Source organism: Haliaeetus leucocephalus, unplaced genomic scaffold, assembly GCF_000737465.1.
Source record: "Haliaeetus leucocephalus isolate CR32 unplaced genomic scaffold, Haliaeetus_leucocephalus-4.0 Scaffold373, whole genome shotgun sequence".
Lineage (NCBI taxonomy): Eukaryota > Metazoa > Chordata > Aves > Accipitriformes > Accipitridae > Haliaeetus > Haliaeetus leucocephalus.
The window spans coordinates 9,860,800-9,880,210 of record NW_010972809.1 but is presented as its reverse complement, the minus strand read 5'-3'; the positions used below and the strand labels follow the sequence as shown (position 1 = coordinate 9,880,210).

General features: G+C 42.6%; 1 protein-coding gene across 1 annotated transcript; it reads left to right on the top strand.

The window, feature by feature from the left end:
- Positions 1-8,218: 8,218 nt before the first annotated feature.
- Positions 8,219-15,826, top strand: LOC104835352 (serpin B10-like). Its single transcript, XM_010573301.1, has 8 exons — positions 8,219-8,317; positions 9,400-9,577; positions 10,875-10,988; positions 12,649-12,783; positions 13,195-13,312; positions 13,694-13,836; positions 14,392-14,547; positions 15,422-15,826. Exons 2-8 carry the CDS (start codon positions 9,410-9,412, stop codon positions 15,824-15,826), a joined length of 1,239 nt encoding a protein of 412 aa, XP_010571603.1. The 5' UTR covers positions 8,219-8,317; positions 9,400-9,409.
- Positions 15,827-19,411: the final 3,585 nt, after the last annotated feature.

The window sequence follows — 19,411 nt, the reverse complement described above, 5'->3', positions numbered from 1 at the left end:
TTGGGGTGTGGTGTTACCGCAAAAATGCTATGGTCTTTCCTGACTCCAGTATGCACAGCATGGCACCAGTGCTGTGTGGTCTGTGGTGGAATGTTTTTTCAGTTCCACCACACAGTATTTTGCTTGTTCTACTTTTTTGGCTTCCCCTCCCATCCCTCAAGATAACATACTTTGGCAGAACGTAGGGGGCATAATTTCCTGGTAGCAAACATGATCTTGAAAAAGAAGGAAGATAACATGACACCACCTTCACTGGGATATAAACAGTTCAAATATTTTCCTTCACCTTCCTGTATTGTAGTCAATTGCTGGTCAGGAGATAACAAATGGGGAAATTTATTGCAAGAGAGCTAACGATGTATTTACTGTTGTCCTGGAGTTTCTGTTGATCTGGTCATAGAAATAGGGCACCTAAAATCCTCAGGACACTTAATTTTGAGCAGATTTGTTCTAAACCTACACTGTTTCTAGGCTGTTGTAGTTCTTATCAATTAAAACATACTCCTTCACAGACAGAAGATACAAAGTGCATCTGGTCATGTATGTAAACAGGTAGATTCAGTGCTGCCTCCTGATTTCTGCTGGCTTCTGCCAGGACAGCAGCGAGCAGTCATATGCTTGTCCTCAGTAGTCACTTCCTTAACCAGCTGTGCAGTCCCTCCATCTCTAATACACAAATGAAAAAAAAAAAAAGGAAAAGCATTCTCAGTCCTATGTTTTCAGAGAGTGACAACTTTGAAACCATTTTGGGACTCGGCAAATCACACACCCACTAAGGAATGTATGCTGGAGTCCTCAAATCTCAGACAGAGAAATATTTGTCTAACAGCTAAAAACTTCAACAGCCTTCCACACCTGAGGCACTGTAGCTTCTGTAACAACAGGCACCTAAAGAGCAGGCCTCTAAAGGACAGGCTTGGATGTACCCCCAAGTTGGGTGACAGATATCAGACCTCCACCACCCAGCATGGAACAAGTCCTCTCCTTTGTGCCAACAGAGGAGGCTACAGCTTCTTCTCTCCAGCCCCAAAGAAGCAAAATAGTCAGCACTATGTCCCAGAGACTTTGGCTCTCTGCTGTGTCATGAAGTACAGGTGGGTTAACCTCTCTTCTACCACTAGTATTTCTTTCAGGAAAAGTATGGAAGAAGGCTCAGACTCACAGCTTTAGGACCTGTCATAAGAGGCTTTTACTGCTCTACCACCACACCCCATATATACTAGTAATTTCACATGTGCAAAGAGACACAATTAATTAAAAGGATTAGTGAGTTGTGCAGATACAAGGCCACACTTATTTGCTTGCCTGCAGTCTTACAATGGGAAGGTAATTAATGTAATGAAATTCCATAGAGAAGACAGAATTTGACCCTGGGGCCCTACTGTTTATTCCAGTCCTAATTCTTCAAATGCATAAGAATGTAAGTAATATTGCTCAGTTGAACAAAGTCAGGTTTTTTGCAAAAATCAGTCTCCTGAAGTTCACAGAGTTAGAGAGTAACTTGGGTTGGAATGGGCAGCTGACAGTCATCTGGTCCTAACTTCAAAGACATCCCAGGTTGCTCAGGGCCCTTCCAGGTCAAATGTTGCATATCTTTAATGTTGGAGGATCCACAATGTTCTGACCGATTTAACTTCAAACATAAATCCAAATCTCACTAATGTAGAAGTAGTGTAAGCCAGCCAGCCAGATTAGCTTTCTCTTACCAAATGAGAGTTGCCCACATGTGAGAATGAGCCCCACCAGTTCCTTCATTTTGATTCTCCTATGGTCAGCCCACAAAGCTCTCATTGTCTTTTCTCACTTTTAACCCTCTCAGAACCAAAATCTATAGAACACCACTATAAATCCTAAGCAGTGCTCACAATTGCATGCTACTCCCAGGAAAAAAGATTCCAAACTAATTCTGAGCTTTTATTTTTTCAACTCACACAGCACTTCCCTACTTTTTCTAAATGTTAGCAATAGCAACCTGCAGTCTAAAATCAATGCAGGCAAACAATGAACTTCTATTAGTGGCACCTTATAGACAACAGGATCCTGGAGGTGAGCAAAACCTTAGTGGAAGGTTGACTTCTTAGCCACACAGGTAAAATTCCAGTGTTGCGGCTCTGATAAGAGGTCAATATGGAGTGGGAGAATAGTGAGTTGTCAGATGAGTTCCTGTAAGGAATGCAGAGATATGGGAATTAAAGGTGGAAAAAGGGGATGAGGAGTCATTAAAATTCAGGGGACTGTGTGTAAGAGCATTTCCTCTTTTCTCTGTCATTCTGCCTCATTTCCCTTGCGCACACATCATTGCTATCCAGTAACTCCCCTTCCCCAAGGCGCTGACTATCACCACCCTCACCATGCTCTCTGTTACCCTCCTTGCCCTCCAGCAATCTCTATCTACTTCTTGGGGCAGTGAGGGAAGAGGGCAGGGCTGGGGTCAAGCCTTGTTTCTAAGAGGAGAAATGTCAGGGAGAGGAAGGTTTGAGACAAAGGAAGGAAGTGGGAGGAGAGCATTGCCACTCCTGTGCCTAGAGGGATCATCTGCTCTGCAATAAGGCTGCATCAACTACAAAGTCCACGCTGCATCTCAGCTGCATCTGCAGGAGGTGTGGTGAGGGCCCATTCCTCCAGCCACAAGCAGGGAGCATGTGCTCTGCCTCTCCTTGCACATACTCTACTAACTTTCCTTAGGCTGATGTTGCCTCTATACCACTGAATTCAAATGAGTCTTGGTCTATGGCTTGGTCTGTCTGTGTTCCCAGGCAAGCAATTATCAACCAAAGAAGCAAGGGATATTAAGAAAGCCTCAGAAGATAAAGCCAAAGCTCTAGAAAATGAAGGGAGGTAGACCAAGAAGAAAGAAGTCTAAAGCAGCTGAAAGGGACAATCGCACTAGTTTTAAACTACACAAAGAGGGTTCTACTTTTGGCTTTGTAAGAGCTAAAAGAGCCACAAATAGCAGTCCAAAAGATAATGGAGCCATGAAGATCTGCATACAGCTGAATCACAACTGGAAAGGGCAGGTCCAAAGAACTTGGAAATGCTTTGGTAAAGAAGAGCAGATGATCACCAGGATATTTTAAAAGAAGGTCCTCAGTGCAATACCCTGCAAGTTCACAATTTTGCATCTCTCACAAAAGCTTGAGGAACAAAGTCAAAACTTTCCATCTCATTTTGTCTGAGAGCAGAAAGGAATAGATCACCTTGTCTTACTTGTGTATCGTCATTAATTTCTACTTGGTCATTGTTATGAAAAGCTTGCTAACTTGAACCACATAAAAGGATGTCAGGTCTCAAGAGACTGTGCTCTTTTGTGCAACAGGCAGAGAACCTGAGAGATGGAAAGACAGAAGAATCTTGCAATGGCAAAGGCATTGGTGAGACATGTTCAAATGATGCTAATGACACTCCAGCTCACTCAAGGTCCTTGCCAGTCTGAGGGGAAAATTCCATTCCAAGTGCCCTTTTGGGGGTTACTCTCTTCCAGCACAAAGGCTTACTGCCTTTGTATGTGCACTTAACCAGTTAAGTGTGAAACTCTGAAGGGCCATCAGGTGCCAAGCAGATCAGTGAAGAGCTAAGATTTCCAGTACACTTCCACAAGTATCAGGGAAATTCTCCTGATGAAACTTCTGAAAATACAAACTGTCTTGTGAAACCCCTGGTCATTCCACTAGGCAAGAATATTTGCAGTCAAGCTGTATGAAAAAATAGCAAATGTTTAAATGGGTTTCTTAAAAGAGAGCCCTTCCTCTATACCCTACTCTTGCACATCAGCACAAGGCTCCTGTTTAGGATGCACTTTTGTTTAGAAACGTGTTTTGAAGATACATCGACTTGATATTGACATTCTTCATCCCACAACATGGCAGATCTTGCACTATAGCACTGCAGGCTGGGAAACACCCATTAACACAAAGCAGGGATCAGCTTTCTGATTCAGTATTCATGCAGCTGACATACAGTTACGCCCCTTGAGAGATTTTTTCAGAAAAATGACAAGTTTCAGCTAAAGTGCATACAACCCACACATACGTCATTACTCATAATGCAGTACTGTGTGTCATGATCGAGAAATTCAGGCCACTCTTCATATTTTTGTTGTTAACTACTATCTGGGATACTTCAAAAATGCTCACTGCCTGAGTCATTCAAAGGAAAACTGCACCCTTGCATATGTGAAAACAGTTTGCATATTCATTAACAGATAAAATATCTCTTTTCAGATACAGAGATCGGTCCTTTCTCAGAAGTGTTGCGCTTCTTAACAGAGCTGAATTTCTCAGGAAAAACACTATCTTTATTGATTACAGTGTGTCTAAGCCAAAGCACGTAGATGTAATACCAAAGAATGATGAATTGTGCCAGTATTGTCAAATTTCACCACACCTTTGCTTTCTGCAGGTGTGGAGCAAACTGCCTCGGTAATATTTATACAGGAACCTCACCACACCCTCTGGCAACTCATAAGGTTTTAAATACTGTTAAGAGTATGTCAGCAAGGATTGCTTGGCAAGGGAAGGCTTGCAAACTTACTTGTAGGACGTACATAACAGATAGCTATCTACTCTGTTTCAACATAAAGACACGTGTATTCTCAGCCAACAGTTTATAGGAAAAAAAGATACCCAAAGAACTAATGCCTCTTAAACTTAAAAACTATTTGAGATTTCAGGATGATACAAACTTATCCTACATAAAAATCTGTTATAGCACAAACCAAAATCTGTTATAACCAGTCTAGGCGATCCATACAAATTATTTTTTTTTTTTTTACATTATGACAGAGGCATCACTGAGAAGACAGTCCTTCTTAGCACAGAAGAGTTCATGTATCTAGTCACTCAGCACCCTTACTATTTTCTCAGATTCTATGCCCTGTCCTCTTTACAGTTTTTAACTTTAAATCACACAGAGATTTAAAAAAAATTACATCAGACCTCCAAAGGAATTTAAAAATGCTCAGATTTCAAAATCAAAACCCCTCTCCTCCCCATGATTCTTATATCTCCTGAAGTCCTTTTAAAGGTTTGGGGACATTTAAAATCCTCTCATGTCTAAAATCTACTGGCCTGCTCTGGCTGAGCCAAAAACTTGAATAGAGTGCTCTGCTGCCTGAACCAGAAATTCTTTCCTCCCAAGTAAATAAACAGTGCTTGTACTAGTGAAAAAATATTTGAAGATGTCAGGGAAACTGAACAGCTTTCTTTCGAACATCACTTTTTCTTTTGATCTACCTGAAATATAGACCATGTTAGTTCTTAATTAAATCAGGTTTCCAAGAGCTATACAGAGTTGATAGCTAAAATAAGCTACCAATGAACACGAAAACCAGCCATGGAAAGTTGTATCCTAAAATACTGTGTGAAAGCAGAAGCTACAATTTCTCTGTGACAGAAAGTCTTTCTCTAAAGACTCTCAAGAGCCATTATAGAGCACTTTATAAATTTCTGTTTAGACATCAAGCATTTCACCTACTCCTGAACCCAGGTGCTGATGAACAGAGCAACACACTGTGTAGGAAAGTCACAACGACTTGTGCTAAGTGACGCTGAAACTGGAGGAAAACAAAATGCATTTATATAGCTGAGATCTGGCCAGCGCACTGATGTCCTGCCAATATTTGTCCTGACCAAATGGAAACATGAATGACTACAGTGAAAGAGCCCACAGGTTTACTTCCCACAGGAAGGATACTATTAATACAAATATAAGACTTCTAGTGTGCTTCTGTGTTGACTTAGTATAGAGTGGGAGTGAGGGTACCACTGCTACTGAGTCAGCAGCAGCACCACCCATTGAGCCGTGTCCTCTGGTGGTGCTAATTTAAAAGGATATTGGAAAATGTTATCAATCCATCATGTTGATTTAGCATATGTTGCCCTTTGAAAGAAGTATAATTTTAGTTACTTGGTATGCTTTTTTTTTTTTTTTGGTAATGACCAGCCATGCCATTCAAGAGGTGTTTTAAAAAGGTAGCTTTAAAACCTTGTACAAAAGCACAAGCCTCTCATTCAGTCTAACACAGCATTTCTGTGTAAACAGAACACCTCAGCCACTTCTTGTAAAGCAGCACGCAGTATTACAAGTTAGCAAATTAAATTCACCCCCGCTTTAAAACCAGAAAATCCACAGTAATTGCTCTAAGGGATGAAGTCTATCCCGTGTATCTATCACTCATTCAACAACATGGCTAAATTTGCAAAGATTACTCAAATCATTTAGGCTTTGGAAACCACCTAAGGCCAATGTAAACAGATTACAACTTTCCCAGGCGCAATGGAAGCAATTAATTCTGAAGCAAATACCTCTCCTACACTATGCGCTCTTTGGAAAATGTAGCAGATGCATCTAATTACAACTCACACTGAAACATGCTGGTTTTGTGTAGCTACAATTTCAAAAGACCCAAGGGGCAGGAAAACACCATCTGATTGAAGTCAAGAGGTGCCTCACAAGGAAGAGAGCAACTTTAACAAAGCTTTCGCTTCCCAAATTATATTGATGCAGAACGTTCACCATTGGCAAGGGACCCTTTACAGCTGCACACTCCTATGCCCTACAGCAAATTTTGCAGGTACTCCCATGGCACATTCCTCATTACAGGATCCTCTGTGCCAGGCACTGACCTACAACGTAAGTCCATGTTAAATGTATGTTTATAGACAGCAGGTCAGAAGAAAGCTCTCAGAAGGCAGTTTATGCTGAGGAGATAGATCTTGGGAGTGAGCCTTGCTCAGTGTCAAGGAGGCAGTCCTGGAGAAACAAGCTCCTATCCAGGTTTTCAACAATCAACAGTTGTCATGGTTTAACCCCAGCCAGTAACTAAGCACCACGCAGCCACTCACTCACTCCTCCCCAGTGGGATGGGGGAAGAGAATTGGGAAAAGAAAAAGTAAAACTCGTGGGTTGAGATAAGAATGGTTTCATAGAACAGAAAGGAAGAAACTAATAATGATAATAATACCAATAATAAAATGACAATAATAATAATAATAGGATTGGAATATACAAGTGATGCACAATGCAATTGCTCACCACCTGCTGACTGATGCCCAGTTAGTTCCCGAGCAGTGATCCCCCTAGGCCAACTCCCCCCAGTTTATATACTGGACATGACATCCCATGGTCTGGAACACCCCTTTGGCCAGTTTGGGTCAGCCATACTGGCTGTGCCCCCTCTCAACCTCTTGTGCCCCTCCAGCCTTCTTGCTGGCTGGGCATCAGAAGCTGAAAAATCCATGACTTTAAACTAAACACTACTTAGCAACAACTGATAACATCAGTGTGTTATCAACATGCTTCTCATACTGAATCCAAGACATAGCACTATACCAGCTACTAGAAAGACAATTAACTCTATCCCAGCCAAAACCAGGACACAGTGCAGAGAGGTAAAGAATTAATTAAAGGGCAAGGGTAGGATTACACAGGGTGTTTCAGTCAGGGGTCAGAGTGGGGATGGACGGCTACAAAAGGACAAAAGAGGGAGGCACAGCATGACTGCAAGGAAAATCAGGGAAGGAGGTATCTGAGTAACCAAGGCAAGAAGGAAAAGAGGATTTGACAGGATATCCATTTCTGGAATGGAAAATAAGGAATAGATCTCTGAGGTGCTACATTGATCAAACGGCAGCCTTCAGATTAGAGTGGGGAAACAGAAGCAGAAGAAAAATGAAGTCTAATCTGTGACCCACACCAGGTTCTAGTGATGTTGCCACTGATAATAACAGCAAGGGTCTGGTGTCTGTTCCTCAATCTTAACTATCTCACAGTGACAACATTTCCCTGGTTGTACAGTCTTAGAATCCATTTTTCTAAAACAGAAATCCACCAGGAGTGACAAATACTTTCTCAGTAGGAAGCGGACAATAGAAGAACTCACACATAAGAAGTCACTGTCTTTTCTCTGCCTCTCAGTTTCTCAGAAATAATTGCTATTAGACGAATCATAAAAGAAGTAGGTCAGCAACTGCCTTTTTTTTAAACCCTCCAAACTGCAAAAGAAAGATTGTTTAAAGCAGTGCAAGTTCAAGTTGTTACTAGCCTGTTGCCACAAGTTTTTATAGAAATACTTCTGCAGTCAGTTTTTTAAGGTTCTTGTATGGTATTATTCTCACCATCACTTCACATCCTACTCTGAGATGATTCAGTTCTTCCACAGGGATGTGGCCTTCAGAGCATAATAAATTGCACAGTCATGAGTCATAAGAACCTCTGCAGAACTAGCCAGACACACTATAAATTCACCCTACCCTTTATGTCAGCTGCAGAAACCTTGGAGACACCCAGAGCAGCAGTGTTCCTCCCTGCACAGAACAAGGTACTGTAATGATTTCTAGAGATTATTTATTTCATATACTCTTGGATGATATTGCTTTGTTGACAAACGCATAGAAAAAAGGAAGCAGGGATCTGAATGGGAAACAACGAATGCTTGGAAAAGTAATTTACTAAGATGGCACAGGCATGGTCTAGAAGGTAGAAGTCTTAAAAATATACAGGAAGAGCAATTTATTGTACAGAGTTCTGTAATTTCTAGGGCTCGTGGGTAGCATATATATCATAGCAGAGTAAGAACCACTGTGTTTGCTTAAGTCAGCTAATTTGTTCTTGTGCTCTTTAGTTCTTATGAACATCGGGTCAGGTCCTGGTTTGCAAGCTACTAAGGACACAAACTGTCTTTATTCTAAGGCCATCCTATACCAACCAGAATAGCTCTTAGTCCCTGCCTAGAGCTTTCAGCTAAACCTGCAAGGCAAATGACAAATAGCAGCACTTGTGGTCTACTGAATATGGACACCTTGTCCTGCAGGAGAACTGGGAAGCTAGGATCTGGGTTAGTGCTGTAAGACAAAGTTTCAGGACATTTTTGAAAGTCAAACAGGAAATACAGGATGCTTAGCATGCAATAGTTGGGGCAGTGCTTGCCCAAGCATTGAAGGAGTATTTTGCCCTGTCCTAAAGGAATAGTTTGACTGTTACTGTTACCAGAGTATTTGTTCACTACAGTTATGAACATCAAAAGGCTCTTGCACAAATTGAAGTATAAAAGTTGTCATAAGAGGCAGTCTCTCAGTATCCTCTAGCCCAGGCACTGGTGAGTAACCTTATCCACTGTCATTCCAAGATGCTGTAAAGGACAGTGAAATAAATGTCCTGGTGAACTAATACAAAGCAAGGTTTGCCTAACCTAAATGATAGCTAGTGTCATCAGTGAAACAGGACACACTAAACCTTTTATGATTTTATAATAGTTAATCCTCCTTGTTCTTCATATAAATAAATACTTTTAGAAAGCCTTTAAATCACGAAAGAAACTTCAAAACTGAAGACAAACTTGCAGACACAGAGCAGTCATAATTAGTAGTTCGCTAATAGCATCTTTTCTCCCTTTCTGTGCAGGTTCAGAACAATGGAAGCTTTGAATAGAGCCAACACAAGCTTTGCTCTTGACTTTTTCAAACATGAGTGTCAGGAAGATGGCGACAAGAATATTTTGTTCTCCCCTTTGAGCATTTCATCTGCCCTGGCTACTGTTTATTTGGGAGCCAGAGGTAACACTGCAGATCAGATGGAAAAGGTGAGTCCGGGCTTCAGAAGGTAGCTGTCTGAAAGGACTGATCTCTTGAAATATCATCCTCTATGCAGGAGATTTACTGTGATGGAACAGAGGAAAGCCATAAGTAGGAAAATTACTCTCATCAAAACTCTACACACAGATATGGCAGTTCCTGTTTCACTCTGATGGGCACTGCAGTGAATAGACCAGTTCTCCACTTGCGCAGGTCAGAGAAATAGTCTACCCTAACGTCTGGAAACAGGCCCCCAACAAACAAGAGAAGTGGCACTGGTGACATTGTCTCCTTTTAAATCTCAGCAGCAGAAATAAGGGATCTTTATCACAAAGCTCAGTAAGTTGAGCACTCACCAGGGAGTGGGAGACCTGGATTCTCCTTCTACTCTGCCACAGACAATTCCCATCTCACGTCTCATCTCTTTGGAAACGACCCCCCACAAAAAACACTCTCCTCTACAGTTATTATAAGCCTCGCACTTTGCTAAACAAAAATCTACATCCACAAGATCAGAGAAGAAACATGGTGAGACTACAACCCTCTCTTTGGGGTATGTATTTTACAGGCAGAATCACTTACTGAAATCCCTAAGTTGTATTTGTGCAAAGTTCATAGCTTCAGCAGGCGGCAGTGAGAACAGCCCCAATGCACAGCTACCTAGCTCTTGTCGCAGGAGGTCAGGCTTTTGGGTCTGCATCTGCTAAGGCAGAAGTCATCCCACCTACTAAGGCAGTGACCTAATTCCTCATTCACAGGACAAAAGAGGGCCAGTAGGCTAACAAAGAAAGGAGTGATCTTCTGTTAGGAAGAAGGGAAAACAAAAAAAGGCGTAGCTCTTCTGAAAAATGTTCCAAGGCTGGACGCACTCCTCTGTAGCCTGGGTAAGGTGCACATGCCCAGAGCAAGTGATTTAAGGCATGGAACTGCCCGCACCATTTTCATGCTTTCTGACACAGAGCAGTGCTCTGTTTAGACTTCTGCTTTGGTAGCCTCCACCTGGAGATAATTGGCTCTTCCTAGGTATTAACTGGTCAGCCCAGGGCATAACTCAAAGCAGGAAGATTCCTCTAGAAAGGCCAGGTATGTGAGAGTTTTGCCCTGCGGCCCTCAGCTTAGTGTGCACAAGCTGTTTTGTACAGATGGGCCTCAAGACCTAACCAAAGATTTCATATTCAGTCAGGAATAGACACACAAAATCCGAGTTTGACTCTCTTCGTCACCAGTCCCATGACATCACTGAAAGATTTTACTGAAACAGCAAATTTTCTATCACTGCATTTATCATTGTTTTTTCCACTACAGGTACTTCACTTTAATAAAACTGAGGGAGCCAGAAACGTCACCACAACCATAAAAATGCAAGTCTACTCCAGAACAGAAGAACATCTATCAAATCGATGTGCTTGGTTCCAGAAGGTATCTCACCAAGTCTAGGGATCAAGCTATGGGCAGGGTCACATCTTCTCTTGCTTGTATTTTCCTTCCACATTTGCATTTGCTTATGTTTGCTTTCCTCAGAGGTGGTGTACACAATTAATTGGTACAGCATCCTGTGATACCTTCACCTAATGCAACACTTATTACATGCTTCCCCTTTTTAGGCAGAATTGCGAAAACTAACCTCAAATTTGCAAAATTTAAAATTTAATGTTACCATGTTCTCTCAATAGATCTCTTGGTCTTTTTCCTTTAGCTTTGAGAAGAAATTTCTTTCTCAACTTATTACTGTTCAATAGCTAGCTATTTAGCGCAAACATGTTCTTTGAACAGGCATGGTTCCTACCTCAGAGAGCTAATCACAAGAACAGAGCTGCCCTTCCACACCTTTGAATGCAGCATCAAGAAAACAAAACCCAGAACATTAACTTTTCCAGGCTACCTATGCTTGACATGTTTCAGAAATTAGTCTCCATTTCAGTTGAATAGGTAAAAAAACTAACTGACATGTTGGAATTTCCCAAGGCAGACCAGCTGGTTGCAATAGGTCTTAGAGAAATGGGAATCATTATATTCCTGAGATATTTCTTTGACATACTGGCAGGCATCCTGTACCAAAGTATAGGTAATTTAACATAGCAGAAAAGTACGGAAAAGCAAATGTAATCCCTCTGAGTCAGTAAAGGCTGTTTTTCCTCATTGACTATTCAACCATGGTGGTGTCAAGCTCTTCTCCCTGCTCATTCCTGTCATGCTTATTCTTTGTGGGAGTGAGCCATTTCCCTGCAGTCAGCCCACAAAGCCGCAGCGGCCATGAGTTCTGATGAATGGGAACTTCGAACTACATCCCACAGCCAAATCCCATAGTGGGAAGATTTATTTTAGGGGCTATGTCAACAACCCATTTGCACTGCATGAACAGGAGAGGGATTGTTCCTCATGAGTAATGCTTGTCCAAACTGTGAGAATTACAGAGCACTGTGGGTAGGGCAAAGGGACCGTTCTAATGGTTCAGAAATATAAGTGTCTGTTCATGCCTCTGATGTAATGACAAGATGAATACAGCACAGGTCCAGATTTTTAGTTTACTAATTCACAGCTTAACTTCCTTGAGCTCATTTGAGAGTTTGAGCCCACATTCATTTAATCCTGTTACCTCAATATAAAGAATTTACTGCAATTACTGGAACACACACACACACAAATAAATCACAAAATATTAACATTAAAAGCAGATTAAGAAATTTAGGGACAAACTTTCCATGTAACACACTTGACTTTCATAAATTAAAGGAGTCACACAGCCAAATCTTCATGCATTGTTTAACAATTACACTCTCTCTCATTCGGCGGATATACTTAGTTTCACAACCTGCACTTACAAATCCTTAAATGTTTTACATAGTTCAGGCTCTTAACGCTTGCATTCTGAGACACAGTGTCTATACCACATCTGCAACTTCTAATACTTTCAACTGATTCTTTTAATAACTGTCCAGTTTAGAACACCTCTTGTGTTGCAATACAGGTAGCAGATCACCTGAATAGAAATACTTGGAGCTGCATGAAGGAAAAAATTAGAAATTTTGAACTATTTTACACAACAGATGAATAATGTCTTTTTTTCCTTTTCTCCAAGACAGAAATTGGCAAATCGGATAATATCCATAGTGGGTTTAAAGCACTCAACTTTGAACTCAACCAACCCACTAAAAATTACCTGCTTAAAAGTGTCAACCAGTTATATGGAGAAAAATCATTGCCTTTCAGTAAGGTAGGTAGACAACTTATTCAGATTATGCAGTGCCATTTAACCTTTATGATCTATCTATGACAACATACCATAAACCATATACTTTAAAATATTTTCACTACATCTGCAAATCATGTTGTTATCCTTCACATAAATGTTTTCTATGAGACTTTTCCTGAGACTTTGGACACTAAAATTTTAGTTTTATGGGATGTGTATGTAATTTCAGAGTGATTTGCAGATGTAGTTAGGTGAGAACATTTAAATTGAGTATTTCCACTAAAAAAATACTTTGTTCCTTTGAAAAAATGCTGTGCTTGTAGTCTATGTAATTTTTATCATGTTTTCTCCCTATTTGGCTGTAGTTATTTATTACCATTCATATTGGCAGCAGGCAGCAAACATAAGACAGGTGTCTTTCTTGCACTGCAGGAATACTTAAAATTAGCCAAGAAATATTACAATGCAGAGCCACAATCAGTTGACTTTGTGGGAGCAGCAGATGAAATCAGAAAAGAGATCAATTCCAAGGTCGAGCACCAGACTGAAGGTAAGGTCCAGCCTCCCCTCTCCCAATTCAAAAAGAAGCCATTTCGGCATTGAACAAAGTCTCCGTACCCAAGGGGCCCAAGGCAGGTAAACAATTCACCTCAGAAAGATAAATCAGATCAGTTTTCCTAAAGCAGTCATCTACTGACAAGCCCTTATTAAAATTAGCGTCCTCCATCTGAACACGGGAGGAATGTGGCTTACTTTTCTTTGTAAATCAAGATTACCCCAGTAACCACCTATTTGTGAATAATCTCAAGATAGACGCATGCTGTATCAGCATTTACAATTTCCCTGGCTTATATCCACAGAAACGGCGCCAACACTTACACCAAAACAGTAAAACTGCACAAATGTGTAAATGTCCTTCTGTTTTGTCTAGGTAAAATCCAAAATCTGCTGCCTCCTGGATCCGTAGATTCATTCACCAGGCTAGTCCTGATAAATGCGCTCTACTTCAAAGGAAAGTGGGCAACAAAGTTTGAAGCTGAAGCTACCAGGCAAAGGCCTTTCAGAATAAACATGGTATGGGAGTATCCTGCCTTATATCCTACACTGCGGGTGGAAAAAACTGAAAAAGATGGGGGAGAGAAATTCCTGTCAATCTTTAAATCCATGCGGCATGAAAATTATCTGATTTAAAGCATACAGTATATTTTCTTCAGCACAAAGACTGCACACACATACTAGCACCTGAGCCATGAGTCAAATTGTCAGAAGCTGACTTGAAACAAGCTTCCATTCTCTGAAGGCAGAGAAAACAAGGAGGTGAACAAAACTGTGTGGGTTAGTTCTTTAAATTTTCATTGTTAACCATATGACAAATCAGAGTGGAATACAGCTTCCTATAATGGGTGTCATCTGAGACACCTTGGATAGCCTGCCTAGCCTCCAAGTGCCTTTCCAGAAGACCAGGGGTCCTCTGCAGATCCTGTGTCATACCACTTCAAGCCATAAGGATGTCTCAGACACATGGGGCAGCTTGTTCAGTAAATACAATAAACTTCCACTGTGCTACTTTAACTCATTCCTCTACTGTTCAGAGTACAAATGGCAAACATTTAATTTGATTTGTTGCAGCATACAACTAAACCAGTGCCCATGATGTACCTGAGTGATAAACTTAACTGTACCTACGTAGAATCAGTCCAGACTGATGTTCTTGAGCTTCCATACGTCAATAATGATCTCAGCATGTTTATCCTGCTACCAAGTGACATCACTGGCCTACAAAAGGTAAAGCAACTGAGAACACAAATCATCTGAAAAAACAAGAGTGTCATTATTTACTTACTTTATGCATGTGCAAGGTAAAAGACCAGGCGGCAGTCGTATTTCTAGGAAGGAGGGTACTGGTCAGGCTCAGGTTAAAGCAAATCCCCAACTTGGTCTAGCACTGTGAACTTGAAGCTTTTGGAGCTCCGAATAGATTTCTTACTTTTGGCAGCTGGCACTTCTGTGGTTCCTAATGTTAATTAGTCCTGGAAACAGGTAACCCAAACCCTACCAGACTGGCTCTTCTTCCAGCTGAACAAAAATGAGGACAGATAGCCTGCCCTGTTGAGATCCACTGTCTATACCGATTCAGACAGATACGATTTCATTCCAAAAAAACCCAAACCACAAATTGGGCAGCCTCCATTACTTTCCAGGATGTGCAGAGCTAATACATATGGATACTGCCACCTTCTGTAAAAAGACTGATCCTGCCTTTGGATAATAAACTTTTATTAAATTCTCATTTACGTTAGTGGGTGTTCTGTAGAAAAAAAGCTCTTTTCAGTAAATTCTAAAATGTAGGGAGGACAGAAATATGAACAGCGAATCAACCAGACTATTGTTACTTGACACTGATGTTTTTGTTCTACAAGTATTTAACCCAGCTATATTCCCTGACAATTACTGAGAACAGTTCAAATACTGCATTGACCTACCATAGAGCAACACACTCCTTTAGTCAAAAAGATCTCCAAATTGATCTTTCACTACTGTTTTTCTTGTGTTCTTACAACAGTTTGAAAAGTTCTTCATTTAAGAAAAGAGAATAGCCCTTAGGGCACAGGTTTTTGAATGCTCTGTAATTTTCTGATTCTCTTTTTACTAACTGCAGCTAGAAAGAGAATTGACTTTTGAAAACCTGTCTGCATGGACCAGCCCAGAACTAATGGAGAAAATGAAAATGGAGGTTTATCTGCCCAGGTTCACTTTAGAAGAGAAATACGACCTCAGATCTACTTTGAGCACGATGGGGATACAAGATGCCTTCACTAAAGGTCAAGCCGATTTCACAGGAATGTCAGAGAATGGTGATCTGTTTTTGTCACAAGTTTTTCACAAATGTTATCTGGAAGTCAATGAAGAAGGCACAGAGGCAGCAGCTGCCAGTTCAGCAGCACTGACATCACGAAGTCTTGGTGCTACTGTTATTTTTGTGGCAGATCACCCTTTCCTCTTCTTTATCAGGCACAACAAGACCAAGAGTATCCTCTTCTTGGGAAGGTTCTCTTCCCCCTAGAAACTCAACCATTGCTAAACAGGCTCTTGCAACAACAATAATGAACAAAATATGCACCACGAAGAGCATCTCAATAGTCTGTGCACTTCTTAATTTTCCTGTACTGTTGATAAATCTCTCAATGGTAGAAGAGAGGACATATTAAAAATAACCTCAAATTCACACCTCTGGTCATTTTCCTGGTCAAAGAACCCCAAAATGGCAGCACTACACTATAAGCACCAGACTGTGCACAGTACAACATTGATGCATCTTTTCAGTGCTTTCTGAACCAGAACTGCCACGATGCAGAACAGACTAAGTTGATCTAAAACAGTAGGTTTGGTACTTGCTTTGGTACATAAGAAGAAAAGAAACAGGAAAAACTCCTTCCCGCAGAATGCTGCTGAATCTCCATTGGTTTCAGGTCACTAAGCTGGTCATCCCAGGAGAGCTACCTCACCCACATGCTTGTCAGTTTTATGCCAACTTTGCAGCCTGGCACAGCTGGTAATGAAATAAACGTGCAAAATCCTCTGTGTTCCCAATACTGGTGCTTCTTTCTTGCACGCAGAGGGGCTAACACATACTTCCTAATTTCTGTCCCACAGCAATTGGAAAATATTGAACAACACTATAGAATTGGAGGAAAATAAAACACATGTGCCTTGAAACTGTCTCTTTTGTAACCTTTCATGCATTCAGCACTGTTGCCAGCCCAGCAGTGCACTACTTTACCCTCATTTTGCTTTGCCACTTATTTCACTGGTTTGAGACAAGATCAAATTGGAGAATCAAGCCTGTAATACTAACTCCCTAAGTTATGATTACATGCAAATCTCCCAGTACACATTTATTCCTGTCACAGCTCTTTTCTCCTATGGAGGAGAATGTCCTAATCAGTCATGCATGTTTGCAGGGGATGCTCCTAACTCTCTGAATTCACAACAGAGAGCAAAGGACCGGGTCTTTTACAGGACTTGCACACACAAAAAGCATCTTACTAGAAACATCTTTTCTTGGAATGGCAGGACTCCCTTTTCCTGACAGAGAGAAGACTGATGACTGTCACTGAGTCCTTTCTGTTTTCTTCCATGTGGCCAGCTGCTTCCAGGGTCCCTTCTGGCTCTGCTTCCCAAATGGGAAGGAGCATAGGAAAAGTGTTGTGAAGTAAGTTGTGGTGGGTTGACTCTGGCTGGATGCCAGGTGCCCACTAAAGCCGTTCTATCACTCTCCCCCCTCAACTGGACAGGGGAGAGAAAATACAACAAAGGGCTCATGGGTCGAGATAAGGACAGGAGAGATTACTCACCAAGTACCGTCACGGGCAAAACAGGCTTAACTTGGGGGAAATTAACTCAATTTATTACAAATCAACCAGAGTAGGGTAATGAGAAATAAAACCAAATCTCAAAACACCTTCCCTCCACCCCTCCCTTCTTCCCGGGCACAACTTCACTCCCGGATTCTCTACCTACCCCCCTAGTGGCGCAGGGGGATGGGGAATGGGGGTTACGGTCAGTTCATCACATGTTGTCTCTGCCGCTTCATCGTCTTTGGGGGCACGAGTCAACCCACTCTTCCCCTGCTCCAGTGTGGGGTCCCTCCCACAGGAGACAGTTCTCCACAATCTTCTCCAATGTGGGTCCTTCCCACGGGCTGCAGTTCTTCACGAACTGCTCCAGTGTGGGTCCCTCCCCTGGGCTGTAGTCCTTCAGGCACAGCCTGCTCCAGCGTGGGTCCCCCACGGGGTCACAAGTCCTGCCAGAAAACCTGCTCCAGCGTGGGCTCCTCTCTCCACGGGGCCACAGGTCCAGCCAGGAGCCTGCTCCAGCACGGGCTTCCCACGGGGTCACAGCCTCCTTCGGGCATCCCCCTGCTCCGGCGTAGGGTCCTCCCCGGGTTGCAGGTGGAGATCTGCTCCTCCGTGGACCTCCCTGGGCTGCAGGGGGACAGCCTGCCTCACCATGGTCTTCCCCACGGGCTGCAGGGAAATCTTTGCTCCAGCACCTGGAGCACCTCCTCCCCTCCTTCTGCACTGACCTGGGGGTCTGCAGGGCTGTTTCTCTCACATGTTCTCACTCCTCTCTCCAGCTGCCATTTCTGTGTGTCCTGCAACTTTTTTTCCTTCTTAAATATGTTATCACAGTGGTGCTACCACTATCACTGATGGGCTTGGCCTTGGCCAGTGGTGGGTCCTTCTTAGAGCCGGCTGGTATTGGCTCTGTCAGACACAGGGGAAGCTTCCAGCAGCTTCTCACAGAAGCCACTTCTGTAAGCCCCCCCACTATCAAAACCCTGGCACACAAACCCAATACACAAGTGCTTTATTCTATCCCCATATGACCTCAACAGCACTGCCTTCTGTCTGTCTCCGCTGTGAAACACGACACAGGATCCCTCTGTGTTCAGGTGCAATTCGGCCATGCCCTGCTTCACCTAATGCAAGGGCTTCACGTCCCGTGGCCAAGCCTCTTAAGCGATTCCTGATCTGCCTCAGGAATAAAGACAGGGAAGCCACACCTGGGAGGCCAAGGAGGAACAAAACCATGACAACATGCACCCAAATTCACTCACAGGCCTTTAAAATCAATGGAAATGTGAGTCATCTTTTCTCTCTCCTTCAACTATTTTAAGCATGCTTGCAGAGGTGACAGAGTGAATGTCCTCTTGGCAGTACCAGATCATTACCAAGTGGCAATGGCCACAACGCTTGAAGGGTGAGTTGCACATTAGGAAACAACCTTTTCCCAGGGCAAGCAGCACAGCGCTGGAGAATGTTGCCCAGAAAGGTTGGGGAATCTCTATCCTCAGAAGGGCTGCGGCTGACCTTGTCTACTGACGGCCCTGTTCCAAGCAGGAGGTTGACCTCTGGATGTCCCTTTCAATTAACATGTGTGATTTTCTCTCATCAACAGCCATTCTGCCTTGCCACCTCCCTTTCTCATCCTGCCTGGCATCCTTGCATCTTGACTAGCAAAGGGAGCTAGCTCTCAGCGTACTTCTTTGGGACTTGGAGTCTCCTGGCTTAGGCTTTCCCACCACCTAACCATTCAGCTGACCTTTCTCCTACCCTGATTTGTTGAGGATTTACTTATCGTACTGAACCCAATACTTGTTTAATTTCTGGCATTTCTTCATTGCCTTGCACAACATTGATTTCTGCCACTTTTTAGAAGACTCGACCCACTCTGTTCCTGTAATCAGCCTTGCAGCAAAATGCTTAGCACACAGTACAGTTTCCTTCCCTTCCTCCACTCCCCTTCCCCTGTCCCCCAGGGTCTTACAGTTGTTGCCACCACCTTCTCCTTCTTCCACCACCCAACAGCAGCTCGGCTGCCTTCTGGGACTGCAGAGTGACAACTACTGTGCCATGTTTGCCCCCATTGTATTTTTTCACTCCATCCTTACTTGAGCCCTCCAAGTGGGGTTGTTTCAGTCCTTGCCCTCCTTCAGTACATGCAAGTACTGTGCACTAACTCTGTGTTTTGCAGTGTTTCTCTCAAATGATTCCCAGCTGTGGCTGCAATGAGATTTCTACACCAACACAACCAGTGGGGTATCCACTCCTTACCCTGAATAGTCCTTCATGGCTTTGCTTCTCTC